This window comes from Phaseolus vulgaris, chromosome 11, assembly GCF_000499845.2.
Source record: "Phaseolus vulgaris cultivar G19833 chromosome 11, P. vulgaris v2.0, whole genome shotgun sequence".
Taxonomy (NCBI): Eukaryota; Viridiplantae; Streptophyta; class Magnoliopsida; order Fabales; family Fabaceae; genus Phaseolus; species Phaseolus vulgaris.
The window spans coordinates 3,999,176-4,013,999 of record NC_023749.2 but is presented as its reverse complement, the minus strand read 5'-3'; the positions used below and the strand labels follow the sequence as shown (position 1 = coordinate 4,013,999).

Below are 14,824 nucleotides of genomic sequence, written 5' to 3'. Positions count from 1 at the left end.
CGGTACGACACTTGTTAAAAATGCCGATCTGTTTGCCTGGACGGTCGCTGACATGCCTGGTGTAGACCCACAGGTCATCACTCACCGATTATCACTGTATAAAGAGGCTAGGCCAATAGCTCAAAAGAAAAGACATCTAGGCGAAGAACGACGCCAAGCCGCACGTGATGAAGCCGATAAACTGTTACAAGCTGGATTCATTCGGAAACCCCATTACACCACATGGCTAGCCAACGTGGTTATGGTAAAGAAAGCAAACGGAAAATGGCGAATGTGTGTTGACTACACGGACCTCAATAAGGCATGCCCAAAAGACGCTTACCCTCTGCCTACCATTTATCGTCTCGTTGATGGGGCGGTCAGACATTACATCCTCAGCTTCCTTGATGCCTACTCAGGTTATAATCAAATCCAAATGCACCCGGCCGACCGAAAGAAGACAGCCTTCATGACTGATTCCAATAATTTCTACTATGAAGTTATGCCCTTCGGACTCAAAAATGTCAGGGCCACTTATCAAAGACTAATGGACCATGTATTCCACGACATGATCGGCAGGAATGTTGAAGTCTATGTCGATGACATTGTTGTCAAGTTCGACTCATGCAAGCAACATATTGTCGACCTAAAAGAAGTTTTTCAGGCCCTCCGCCAACACCAGATGCGACTCAATCCTGACAAGTGTGCGTTTGGCGTCGAAGGGGGAAAGTTCTTAGGTTTTATGCTGACTCATAGAGGCATAGAAGCTAACCCTGAGAAATGTAAAGCTATTTCCGAAATGAGAAGTCCCAACTCCATTCAGGAAATTCAGAGACTCATCGGCCGACTCACCGCTCTATCCAGATTTGTTCCTAAACTTGCAGAACGAACGAGACCCATCGTCCGATTATTGAAAAAAGCATCCCGCTTTGAGTGATCGGCCGAATGCGAGGAAATTTTCCTCCAATTGAAAACTTTTCTATCTTCCCCGCCGGTCATCCAGAAACCGGACGCCCGAGAGCCCATTATAGTCTACCTCGCCGTTTCACACGAAGCCGTCAGTTCAGTCTTAGTGCAAGAAATTAATTTTGAAGAACGGCCAGTCTATTTCGTCAGCCGCGCCCTCCATGGCGCTGAAATCCAATACCAAACGATCGAAAAGGTAGCTATGACTCTCATCATTACCGCCCGACGAATGCGTATGTATTTTCAAAATCATCGTATTATTGTTCGGACAAATTACCCCATTGTAAAGATTCTCACTAAGCCAGATCTAGCCGGACGAATGATCGGATGGACGATAGAACTATCTGAATTCCATATTCAGTACCAACCACGAGGAGCCATCAAGTCGCAAGCTCTTGCTGACTTCGTAGCCGAACTCACTCCTTCCTCAGCCGAGACTGAACACTCATCGTGGATCCTATACGTGGACGGCTCCTCCAACGAAAGGTCGTGCGGCGCTGGAGTCGTTTTGGAAGGCCCCGGCGAGATTGTCATCGAACAAGCCCTAAAATTCGACTTCAAAACTTCAAACAATTAGGCCGAATATGAAGCCATTTTAGCCGGCCTACGCCTCGCTCAAGAACTGGAAATCACTAAGTTAATTTGTAAAAGTGATTCCAGGCTAGTCATTGGTCAACTTAATGACGAATATGAAGTCCGAGAAAGCTTTTTACAAAGATACTATCACTTAGTCAAACAGTCGATGAGCACCTTTTCTGAAATTTCCATGCAGCACGTTCGACGCGATCACAATACTCGCGCGGACGCCTTGTCCCGTTTGGCAACCACGAAGTGTAAGGGAATGCATAGGTTGGTCATCCATGTTACGCTTACACGCCCAAGCATCGACCTACAGGAATGCCTAACGACCGACGCGGAATCTACTTGGATTACCCCAATTAAGCAATATGAAGTCCGAGAAAGCTTTTTACAACGATACTATCACTTAGTCAAACAGTCGATGAGCACCTTTTCTGAAATTTCCATGCAGCACGTTCGACGCGATCACAATACTCGCGCGGACGCCTTGTCCCGTTTGGCAACCACGAAGTGTAAGGGAATGCATAGGTCGGTCATCCATGTTACGCTTACACGCCCAAGCATCGACCTACAGGAATGCCTAACGACCGACGCGGAATCTACTTGGATTACCCCAATTAAGCAATATTTACTCGACGGCACATATAGTCCTCTCGGCAAAAAAACCATGAAGATGCAGGCCGCCCGTTTTGTCTTAATTGGCAACGACCTTTATCGCCGAGGTTATACCCGACCACTCCTTAAATGTTTGACACCCGACCAAGCTTCCTATGTCGTCCGAGAGTTGCACGAAGGAATTTGCGGAACTCACTTCGGCGCACGAACAATGGCTGCCAAAGTATTCCGGGCCGGATACTACTGGCCGACCGTCCAAGGCGACTGCACCAATTTCGTCCAAAAATGTCTTAAAAACACAAGAATTAAACACTATTAATGAAGTTACTCAATCACCAAAAATTTGCAATCACATACCAATAAAATCCGTCCAGGGATCGGACGACGCATATAAGGCAATTATTTCCCTTTTCGGCAATTTATGCGGGAGCTGGTCGAATATCACCATTACAGCCCTACCCAGCACCGACACGGCCGTACGGGAATTAGAGTTTAGGGCAACGGGATTCTGCATCCAATGAAATGGGAACCTCGTTCCACCCTCAGCAGTATAAAAATACTCCCGGCCGGTTCCACGAATATCTTAAAATACCTTTCCTTGAAGTTTTTGTAAGAGGTGGTAAACGCCGCAAATCGCACACTCCCCGAGCGGCTCACCAAGGAAACCCAGCTTACCGGACTAACCGGATATGTACTATAATAAAACAAAAATACTTCCGCCATGGGTGTCAACTCAAAAAGTTGACACACCATTCGGAAGGCTTGTAAACACGCCCATGAATTCGGGTGCAGTTGTGTCGGGGCTAAGTTAAGGATTCGTAGCACGTCCATGGTAAAATCATCGAACGGCAGGGTCACTCTCAAATCAGTAAATAAGGTGGTATACACATAGAAGAAATCCACCGGCGCATTCTCCCTCCCATGACAAACTCGATCGGTATACCCACATATTTCGGCTATTAAAATATCTGAGGGTAAATCCGACCGCACAACCGGCGCCCTCGCTATCACCTTATCTAGGTCGTCCGGTTTTCTAAAAATTGTGGGGAAGTTCCTAACACTAATATCCACCCAGTCATATGTTGGACCCCTCGACCCACTTGTACTCTCACCACTCCCGGACGAAGAGTCCTCACTCCCAGATGACTCAATATTCACTATCCTATTTGAAGAATGTTGAGACGACATAACTAACCTCAACGCGCAGAAACACACAGCTGGTCGACAACTTTAGCTCGTTCGGCAACACACGTTCACAATATGGACTCGGCACTCGGAGCGACTCGGATGCCAGATTCACACAAACACACAATTTACCCAAATGCGAACGCTATTTATAGCATTCCTCCCCTTCCCTCAACCGTCAGATGCACATTCATCCTACGGCCTCAGCCAGTCGGAAGTCGAACCGTCACTTGATCTCCACCGTCGGATCTATCTCTGTCCCATCCGACCAAAAGCGAACGTCCCGTCATTCCGTTACATTTAATGCCTGACACCTCGAAATGCACATCAATTATTACGACTCTTCGGCTTTTATTCACCTCGAGCCTGGGGGGCAAGTGTACCGGTAGACATCAGACGGACGTGACCGACCGACCGAATGCATAATAAATGCAAGGGCATTTATGTAACAAGCTAAAGTAGTTAAGATACACCCCCGAAAAATAAGGAGAATGCGCTTAGAGAAGATATGTTCCCCGGGCATTCCGGAGCACGACTGACAAGATCTATCCACAACCACCCTGAGGCCAAGGGATAGAAAGCCCATTAGGCAACCCTATAAATACTGTGCTCAAGCTAGAGAAAGTTACGTTTTCATTCACTTACTAAACCACACTTAAAATCTCATACTTACTTGAGCGTCGGAGTGTCTTCGCAGGTACCCTCCCCCGCCTGACCGAAGGAGACACCAAGAAGGAACGACCGACCGAAGGAGAAGAAGATCAACACGTCAGCAATTACACTACGTCAACCGACGTGCCTGGGCCCATCTCTCCACTCATATACACAAAACATTATATATGAATAAGAATTTTGACAAAATCGTATTGATGATATAAGACTTTCCCGTAAACACTTTTGTGACACAAAGTTGTATTGATGAAATACTTCTTTCAGTATAAATTTGTGCTACTGTGCACAACTTCCACATTTTAATAATAATAAAAATTCTAACAAAAATGTAATATCCAAAAATAACTACACTAATTTAGTGAAAAATCTCTTTAAATATATTAGTTAGATTTTGTCTCAAACCTACTAATAAAGTAATAAAATCAATGCAATACTTTATCATTTAATTATGGTGTACAATTTCTGTATCAATTTTGTATCTCACTATTTAATTCCAAGTTGATATTAACATAAGTTTGCTTATTTGCAAAAAATAATTTATTAAAATGTGTTTTTTTATTCTTCAATGTGATGGACAGAGTTTTCCAGCTTTTGTATTAAATAATTTAGTCCTGATTATTTTAAAAATTATATGATTTTTATAAAGTAATAAAGTCAATGCAATACTTTATCATTTAATGTATAAATTATGTATTCCACTATTTAATTCCAAGTTGATATTAGTTTGTTTATTCGCAATAATAATTTATTAAAATGTGATTTTAATTCCTCCATTATTTTTCTAAAGTAAAAATATTTTATTTTTTTAAACTATTTAGTAGAAAAAAAAACTCATGAAACCTATATATATAAAGACTACAAAGTATAATCAATACAAAAAAAATAGGCTTTCATCAAAATGATCATAATTATTTTAATTACGAACTAAAAAAATTATTTATTTGACACCCATTTTCACACAACCACCATAATAAGTGCACATCATGCATTTGAAAATGTTGAGTCAACGTGTTCATGCCTAACTTGGTGTGCAAAAACAAAGTTTAAGACGCAGCACAATTCAAACCTATATGGCATGCATTTCTTATGTTCGAATTAGAAGATTTTTAACATCAAAGTGTTTTTTAGAACTCCAAATTTTATTCAACATTCAGTGAAAAAATGACAAAAGTATATATATAATGAGTGATATTTGAGAAAATAATACGATGTTCTGATGGGTTTTAAAAATAAGATATATATTAAAAAAAACCCACAAGTTTTTAACATTGTTGTTTTCTCATAAAAATAAAATAAATAATATGCAACTATATGAAATTCGATATTAAAATAATCTTAACTATTTTAAAAAAAATAAGTAATTTTCATATCATGTGAAAAGTTAATATTAATATCTTAACTGTTAATAATTGCCTAAATTTTGGATCGTTAATGTTTTTAAAAATTTCAAACTGATATCTCTTTCAAAACGTGATAATCAAATGAATCCTGACATGTTTACGACTAAGTAAATTGTTTCATATAAGATTCTAAACTGGAATGCTGTGATGAAAAACAACATTTTTCTAATCAAATTGCAGATAAATATCAATTTATAGTTAAATGCAGAAACAAAAGACATGAGGGAGCAAGACAGTGTATATATAAAGGACTCCATTTGCACAGTCTTCATAGCAAATAAAGTTGCAAGATATATTCCTTCTTCTCTAATCTTCCATAATATTTCTGTGTTGAAACATTGTTTATTTCCAATGGAAAAGGTGGGCACTAGCAAGATTCTGATAATTGGAGCAACAGGGTTTGTGGGAAAGTTCATAGTGGAAGCAAGTGCTAAGGCTGGTCACCCCACCTTTGCTCTGGTGCGAGAGTCCACTCTTTCTGATCCATCAAAATCATCCATCATTCAAACATTCAACACCTTGGGTGTCAACCTCCTTTTGGTACGTAAAAATTTGTTACATGCTCAATCTTAATCTTTTTTCTTTTTCTGTTTTTGTTCAAGATTACTGCATCAGGTTTTTTTAGGCAAAGTACTTAAATTAGTTGTTTAATTGTGGGTTTCATGTATACACAGGGAGATGTACGTGATCATCAGAGTTTGCTTGCGGCGATAAAGAAGGTGGATGTGGCACTAGTACAAAATACTTCATTAACGACACTCTTTAAAGACGGTTTGAAAACAACCATCGTAATAAGTGAGGCGGTGACAGTTCCGTAAATTTTTTAAATTTTTTTGCATTTTTAACGACGGTTTCTTCCTAAACCGTCGTTAAATGTGAGCGTGCAAGGATACAACACGGTTCGCACCAGAACCGTCGTTAAAAGTAGGGCTTCCACGACGGTTCTCACAAGACTGTCGTTAAAGGTGAGATTTTTTTATTTTTTCAGACCAGCTCTTTGCCTCCCCTTCAGTTTCATTTTCACTTTTACTTTTCCCTCTTCTTTCACTTCTCACACACACAGTTTAGAGGCCACCCTTTTGCCTTCGCTGCCGGTGCCACCCCGTGACCGTGACCGCGACCGCGCCACCCGTGACTACAACTGTGCCCCGTGCCAGCGCTGTCAAGCCCCGAGCCCCACGCCTCTGCCCCACCGAGACAATCCGAATGAGCTAGTTTGGACGTTCCGCACTAATGGGGATCATGGCGGTGGTATTGCTCTCGTTCTTGAACACATTCTTCGGGTGTCAGAGCCAGCCGCTCACAGTGACGATGATATCAGTTCAGGTGGCGACGCTTCCCATCGGGTGCTTCATGGAGAAGGTTCTCCCGGGAACGAAGGTTCAGATCTGAGGGAGAGAATTTTCACTTAACCCTGGCCCCTTCAACACAAAGGAGCACGTGCTGATTTCGATATTGGCGAATGCTGGTTCCGCGTTTGGGAGTGGTTCGGTTTATGCCGTTGGCATTGTTGATATAATACGCGTGTTTTATGGGAGAAGGATTACATTATTGTCTAGCTGGCTCCCGGTCTTGACCACACAGGTAATGTTAAATGTATAAGACTTGAGTCAAGATTGAAACAAATTGTGTTGCATTATTCTTTGAATACTGAAGGATTAGCTATGGTTATGAATGTAGGTGTTAGGGTATGGATGGCGAGGATAATGAAGAAGTACGTGGTGGAGCCGGCAGAGATGTGGTGGCCCGGTACTCTAGGTCTAAGTCTCTCTCTTCAGGTAAACTAATCATCTTTTCCACTATTTTCACTTTTTTAATCCATTTACTTTCTCAATTTTATTTTACCAATTCCATTCTATATTCTATTATTTTAATACCACAATTTCAACTCTTTTATAACTTAAATCTACAATTAATTGTGAATTGAATGCATATATTTTGTAACAGTATGATGAAGTATAAAAAGTTAAGATGTAAAAATACACCTCTGCCGTTATTCATTACATAATGTGATATTCACTATATTTGTAATATATCATTTCCTATCATAGGAATTCACGATATTATAAGATGTTTCCATTGATTCCAATTTTGGCTTTATTTAAGAGAAACTCCTTTTTTAATTGAAATCAACCGGGGAAACGATTTGCATAGCTTAACAAGTTCATATTTTTTTAAAAGATTATTTTTTTTATACTGTTTTGTAATTTAGATCAATTCAACGTTGAGTTTTTCAAGGACTTTAAATTATTAAATAAAAAATTAATAAAAAAAATTATAAATGAACTATAATTTTCAAAAGTATCAAATTATCATATCCCATGGTTTACTATTTGTAATTATATTTTTAGTAGCGTGCCTGATACGGCTTATATTTGATCTAATCACATTGATTATCATAGTTTACTATTTGTAATTATATTTTTAGTGGCGTGTCCCATATTTGATGACCACCATCGTCCTTTCCTTACGTGTTTATTGTGCTTTTATATTTATATTTTGATTAATTAATGTTTGATTTTAGTATCTCAATATCTTGTTACTCGATATTTCAATTGTGACAATTAAGTTATTTCATTGTTTTTAATTGGCATAAACCATCAAACCATCGTCGTTTCCTTTTATTATTCATGTACTAATTCAAAAAAATTTAAATGTACAGTTTTTCAGCGACCAACACAGGCTAGATTCAGAAGAATTGGAGTATGTGAAAGCAACATGGTCAAAATATTTTGTAACAGAGATAAATCATTATAATGGTATATTTTTTCATTTATTAGGAAAACATTTTGTAGAATGTTATAACTTGTTGTATATATTTTTCATATTTAAAATATGATTTAAAATGTTTTTATATTTTGGAATTTGATATTTTATGCAGGTTTGAGATTTTATTTTATTTTTATTTTTTTTAAACCCACATATAACGACGGTTCCATGTGGAACCGTCTTTAAAAGTCCCACATACAACGACGGTTATATGTGGAACCGTCGTTAAAAGTCCCACATATAACGACGGTTCAACAACCGTCGTTAAAAATGATTACTTTTTAACGACGCCTGCAATAACGACAGTTTGGAAACCGTCTTTATATGTCCTTTTTAACCGTCGTTAATGTACCTTTTTGTACTAGTGTGGTAATATCTACTGTGAGTCACATGCAGTTAGATGATCAATATAAGATCATTTCTGCTATTAAGGAAGCCGGAAATGTTAAGGTACCTAAAAAATTTATTGTTCTTGTTTTTCTCCATGTTTGCACCAAACATGCAAACCAAGATTATGCTTATAACTTTGTGATTGGAAGTTTCATGAAACTGTCATTGTCACAGAGTAATTTGGTTAGCTAGGTTTGATATAATAAGAAATGATTTTCAATTTTGACTTTTAGATGGATTTGGCAATAGTGTACTTCAATGTCATTTACCTTAATTATCATTGGAAAAAAGTATTGTGGTTGTCTTTCTCCGTGACAAACAAATATATGTTGGAGTTGTTGTCATATAGTTATTTATTTGCAGAGGTTTTTTCCTTCAGAATTTGGAAATGATGTGGATCGAACTCATGCTGTAGACGAAGGACACAAGCTATTTGACACTAAAGTTCAAATTCGTCGAACCATTGAGGCTGAAGGAATTCCTTATACCTATGTGGTGGCCAACTTTTTCACTGGACACTTCCTACCCACTTGGTCACATCTTCGTGGCCTAACACCCCCAATTGATACTGTTGTTATTCTTGGAGATGGAAACACCAAAGGCACGTAAACACACTTTTATGCATGCATGCATGGAGCAGTCTATGTTTTGATACAAATTACGATTTGATTCACTTTTTCACACGATTTGATTTTTTTTGTGTGGTTTGTTTTGATTCTTTTGCACACCCTGATTTTCATTTGGATTAAGAGTTTATATATCACAAATCTACCTATTAACTTTTGTTTCATTTACAGTTGTTCTTAATACGGAAGAGGATGTTGCCACTTACACCATTAGAAGCGTTGATGATCCAAGAACCTTAAACAAAATTCTCTATGTCCGACCACATGGTAACACCTTGTCATACAATGACCTTGTATCTCTCTGGGAGAAGCATCACAGTGAAATTCTCAAGAGAGTCTATGTAACAGAAGATAAAGTTTTGAAGTGTATTAAAGGTTAGTGTCAAGTGAATTATAGTGCATGTTCGACATGTGTCCTATTAGTTGAAAGAAACGTATGGTGAACTTGCTTCTTTCACTTCACAAAAATCATGTTCTTTGGTTAGCTTGAAATTATTGCGCAAAGGGCTTCTAAATATGTGTTTGTGCTGATAATTGCAATTTCTTGTTCTTGTAGAATCTTCATTCCCCATCAACATGGGTCTGTCAATTTGCCACTCTGCATATGTGAAGGGAGATCACACAAACTATGAAATTAAGCCTTCATTTGGAGTTGAAGCTTCAATGCTATATCCTGACGTTAAATACACCACTTTAGACGAGTTCTTCCTTCATAATGATGCTTGCACTCCATTTTACTTGAACCAACTTATACTGGTTAACGATATATAGAATATTGATTAATTGGAAGGAGGGGTGAAAATTCTAGTATATTTATCTGTATGTACGTGTTGGTTTTGCTTAAAGATACATAAAACAGAGTTAGGATATATTTTCCTACGGTAAAAGTTAGTTCTCCAAATAAAGAATCATAGAGTTAGTGTCTGGAGATGCTAAAGCAATTCTAGTTCTGTAATTAAAGTAATGAAATAAATGTTTTGCAAGTGTTTATTATTGCCTCTTTTTTTGTGGCAAGAGACTACTTCTTTTCTTTCATAAATGATTTATTGGCTGAAGCACGATTTTATGGATTTTACTGATTTCATTCACCTGTGCAAGGTACTAGGGTTAAGTTGTGCATCATCCAAATTTAGGCTATTTTTTCTCACTATTCTCTAAAATTCTTAACTCACTCTTTTATGTTACAATAAATATTTTAAAATCCTGGTTAGCATCATGGAATGGCCAACCCCAACAAAACTATGATGTCGTAGCAGATTGCAAGATGGAAGCTATACTAAAAACAATGAAAAATAATTGTATTTTTATAAACCAATAAATGCTCAAAAAGAATAAAGGCATGTCATCCTAACAATTTAATTATCAAAAAGTCATACTCTAGAAACAATGATATAGTTGAAGCCATAACTACCATCATTAACAAAAAAAAAGTCTTAATTATAACTGACCCATTGAATATATTCAATGATAATTATTCCAAAAGTCTTGGAATTATAACTCTCTCTTGAAAATGTGATGAGCATTAATTATATCCATTGTCTCTTGATGAAGAAGTATTCTTCTCATTCTCTATATAAAGGGAACTTGTGAGGAAGAGAAATGCAAACAAGTGAGAATAGCAACATAGAGAGTAAAAGAGAGAGTTGATATCCACCAGAGTGAGATTAGAAATTCTAGTGAAAGGCTAGAGAGACATTGTATTCTATCATTGTTGGGCAAGATTAAGTGTTATCCTCACAGAGTGAGAGAAACAAATATTGTAATTCTACTTTCATAGTGAAGACATTTTCTAGACTAGGTCTCGTGGGTTTTTATTTCTCAACTTGAGAATGTTTTCCCACATTAAAAATTCTCGGTGTCATTATTCTATTTTGCTTTATTTTTCTTTTATATGCTTATTGATTTTGCAAGTGTATCTACACCAAAGAGGGAGAATTAGTTCTAATTTTCCCAACATTGGTATCAGAGCTTAGTTCTAATACAAGATGGAATGAACCATTTATGATGGAGACATGTTTAAGTTGACAACGGACAATTATTCCTATTGGAAGCCCATGATGGACGATCACTTATACTGTAAGGATATGCATGAGCCCATTTTTTGTATAGACAAGCCAGAAGGTAAGAGTGATAAAGATTGGGAACTTTTGAATAAAAAAATTGTTACAATGATTTGAAAGTATATTGATAGAAGTTTGTTTGAGCATGTGTCCACATACACAAATGCTTATGAGTTATGGTCAAAAGTTGAATCTATGATTCAAAAGAAAACTCCAAGAAATAAGGCATATCTTGTTAGAAGACTGGTAAAACTTGACTACACAGATGGTCAAAGTATGATGGAGCACTTAAATTCATTCAAGGGTCTTGTCAATCAATTGACATATGAAGATTGATGATGAGTTGCAGGCACTTTTGTTACTCAATTTGTTGCCTGAGAGTTGATAGTAGTCATGCTCAGCAACTAAATCCCTTATGGGAAGATCTCAATGGACATTGTTTCAGACAATTTGTTGAATGAAGAATCCAGAAAGGAAGAAAGAGGTACAAATGTTCAATATGAAGCAAATGTTCTTGAGAAGTGAGGAAGAGATGAAACTTGTGGAAAAAAATGAATCCCATAGAAGAAACAAAAGCAAAGCCAAAGGTCGCTCTCAGTCTCGCACAATAACAACAATATGCTATTATTGTAGCAAAAAATGTTAAAAGAGATCTGAATGCATATTTCTGAAGAGAGATTAGAAAGTCGGAACTGTCCATCCTAAGTTAGTTGATCCAAAGAAGAATGATTGTACTCCAACCACAATCGTCGTCACTTACGAAGATGTTTTCCTTATTGGAGAAGACAATTAACTAAATGTTGCATATGGTGATTGCTCTTGGATCGTTGATTTTGGTGTCTCTTTCCATGTAAGTCCACATGAAGAATTTTTTTCAAATTACAAGAAAGGTGACTATGGTACTGTGAAAATGGGAAACCATGTTACAAGCAAGATTATAGGTATTGATGATATTGTGTTACTAACAGACACAGGAAACAAGCTTGAATTGAAGGAATTGAGACATGTTTCATAAATGCGTCTCAATCTTATCTTAACGGGTAAGTTGGATGATGCTAGTTTTATAAGTCACTTTGGTACTGAAAAGTGGAAACTAGCAAAAGGGAACTTATTCATTGCCAGAGGTTTATGATAATTTAAAAACAAAATTAATACAAAGTGAGTCTATCTAAAGCTGATTTAAACTATAAACTATAAATAAATTCAAAAAAATTTGAAAGGTAAAGGAGTACTTAGATGACGCACAATTTCTACATTTTAAAGTCATTCTTTAAAGTACAACTTATCTTTAAAGTACAACTTACCTATTCTCATAAAAAGAAAATATCTATTACAATAAAAACGAATTAAAATTGCACTATTTACAAGTTCATCATTAAGTGTACATTTTTATTATTTTGAACATTGAAAGTGTTTATCATCTATAAGCTAACACCTTCTGTTGGAGATCCCACATCGACTAGAGATTAGAGTCTTTCATTGTATATAAGTGGGTGCAAACCTCACCCCATTGAGCCGGTTTTATGGGGTTGAGTTAGGTTTAAAGTCCTCTTCGTAACATGGTATCAAAGTCATTTTCGAGTCTATCCTAGCGAGTGTTTGTGTTGAGCCTATCGTGTCACTCGCTATCGGGCCGCTATCGAACCACCCATAATATATAGTCCCACGCACGAGTTGGGGGTGTGTTGGAGATCCCACATCGACTAGAGATTAGAGCCTTTCATTGTATATAAGTGGGTGCAATATACCAATTTAGAAACCATTTAACAATAATATAAACTAATTTAGAAACCAAACATTATTTAGCCTAAAATGGTCTCTAATTTAGTCACTATAGCAACTAATTATTTTTTGCCTCTAAAAATTGATTTTTATTCTTTATAGTGCTGACTCTACTTCTTATTTATTTTTAATGTGTTTGTTTTGTTTGATTTATAGATATGGTTTCTGATTAGACAAATACGATTATTATAATATTTATAATCACCAATATAACCTACTACTTAATACTAAATTATATTTAAACACCTCTCTTGCTTTGTATATTAGTAAAAAGAATACTTTGTGCCTTTATATTTTTCAAGAGCCTTTATATTTTAAAAAAAAATTAATAATTTGTGATTTGTGATATATTATATTCTTTAAAAAAATATAAATTATTTATAATATTGAAATATGTGTACAATTACTATTTGTTATTTTTAATATTTGAATTATTTATTTTAATTTTTTTCTTATTTTTTAACTATAGTTGAAGATAAAATAAAAATACGTAACGTGTACATCAAATAAAAATTATTTTTTATGTTATTATAAATAAAAAATAAAATCTTAAATGTGTAAATCAAATATCATATATATATATATATATATATATAATTTACATATTATATCAAATTTTAAAATTTTATTTTTATAATATTTAATTACCAGTTTAACAATAGTATCTCTATATTAACTTTTTCTTGTTTTGTATGAGAATATTTTTAGAAAATAAAATAACCGTGGACAAGAAAACATTAACGATCAAGGAAAAAATGATCCTCTTAAAAACTTGAGTAAGTTTGGGCTCAATTTTATAGGCTGAAGTCGGGAGATTTCTCTTTGCACCCCACAATTTTCTTTTACACTTTTGAAAATATGATTTTTTTTTCTCCTAAAATATTTTTAAATAGTATAATTTAAAAGCCAATTTTTCAAAAAAAATAATTCTTAATTATACCATTTATAAGTCAAAAACAAATTTTATATTATACAATTTGAAAACTTTACTTTGAGTACATTCTCGATTTTTTTTTTTTCATAAAAAGCTTTTCCACATATTACAGAAATTATTTTTTATAATTTTTAAATTGTATAATTAAAAGATGTGTTTTAAATTATACAATTCATAATATTTTTTATTAGAAAATAACTTTTTTAACCCTAGAATTCAAAACACTTTTTTTTCAAGTCAATTCATAGCATAATATATAATTAATGATTACACATCAACTGCAGCCACCACAAAGTGACAGTATAATAACAACAAAGACGATAACAATAAAAAAGAATTTAATATTTGAAAAGTGTGATTAAGTGCACATGAAAAGTATGGGATGGAATGATGGACAAAAACATTTTCTAGTGGATTGCTTAAAATAAATAAGAATCAACCAAGTTCTCTGCATATTTATTAAAAAAATTGGTTAAACTTATAATTGTTTTTATTTTTTTTATTAAAAATGTCTCCTAAAATATTTGAATGTCAAATTTGGAACATCAACTCTGAAAGCTGACAGAAACAATGTTGACGCAGACAATGAACACAAAATCCATTTTTCAGGATTAAAATAATAATATATCAACAATAAAAGTCTTGTGATCAAATTCACCATTTCAATTTATAATATTTAAATAAAGGACGAGTCGCTATGTTTAATTTATGAAATTTTCGAGTAATTTTTTTTTTTTAATTTTAATAGAAGTGATAACTTAATTAACTCACATAAAAAAAATAATGGTTCTAAATAGAACATTACTGGATTTTCAAAATACTAGAAAAGTTTTGAAAGTGAGGAAGACATCAACGTTGTTTTTTTTT

General features: G+C 35.3%; 1 protein-coding gene across 3 annotated transcripts; it reads left to right on the top strand.

Annotated features, from left to right (window-relative positions):
• The first annotated feature begins 5,680 nt into the window (after positions 1–5,680).
• LOC137810330 (phenylcoumaran benzylic ether reductase Pyrc5-like) lies at positions 5,681–10,129 on the top strand. Of its 3 annotated transcripts, XR_011080882.1 has the most exons (6): positions 5,681–5,936; positions 6,071–6,361; positions 6,460–6,980; positions 7,077–7,174; positions 8,059–8,155; positions 8,919–9,055. XR_011080882.1 is itself a non-coding variant. In XM_068611537.1 (4 exons), exons 1-4 carry the CDS (start codon positions 8,490–8,492, stop codon positions 9,950–9,952), a joined length of 783 nt encoding a protein of 260 aa, XP_068467638.1. In that variant the 5' UTR covers positions 8,335–8,489; the 3' UTR covers positions 9,953–10,129. The 3 variants fall into 3 exon arrangements, 1 of the variants encoding a protein (XP_068467638.1); XR_011080881.1 differs by having other exon boundaries at positions 6,071–6,980; XM_068611537.1 differs by lacking the exons at positions 5,681–5,936; positions 6,071–6,361; positions 6,460–6,980; positions 7,077–7,174; positions 8,059–8,155 and adding exons at positions 8,335–8,615; positions 9,353–9,556; positions 9,738–10,129 and having other exon boundaries at positions 8,919–9,156.
• The last annotated feature ends 4,695 nt before the right edge of the window (positions 10,130–14,824 follow it).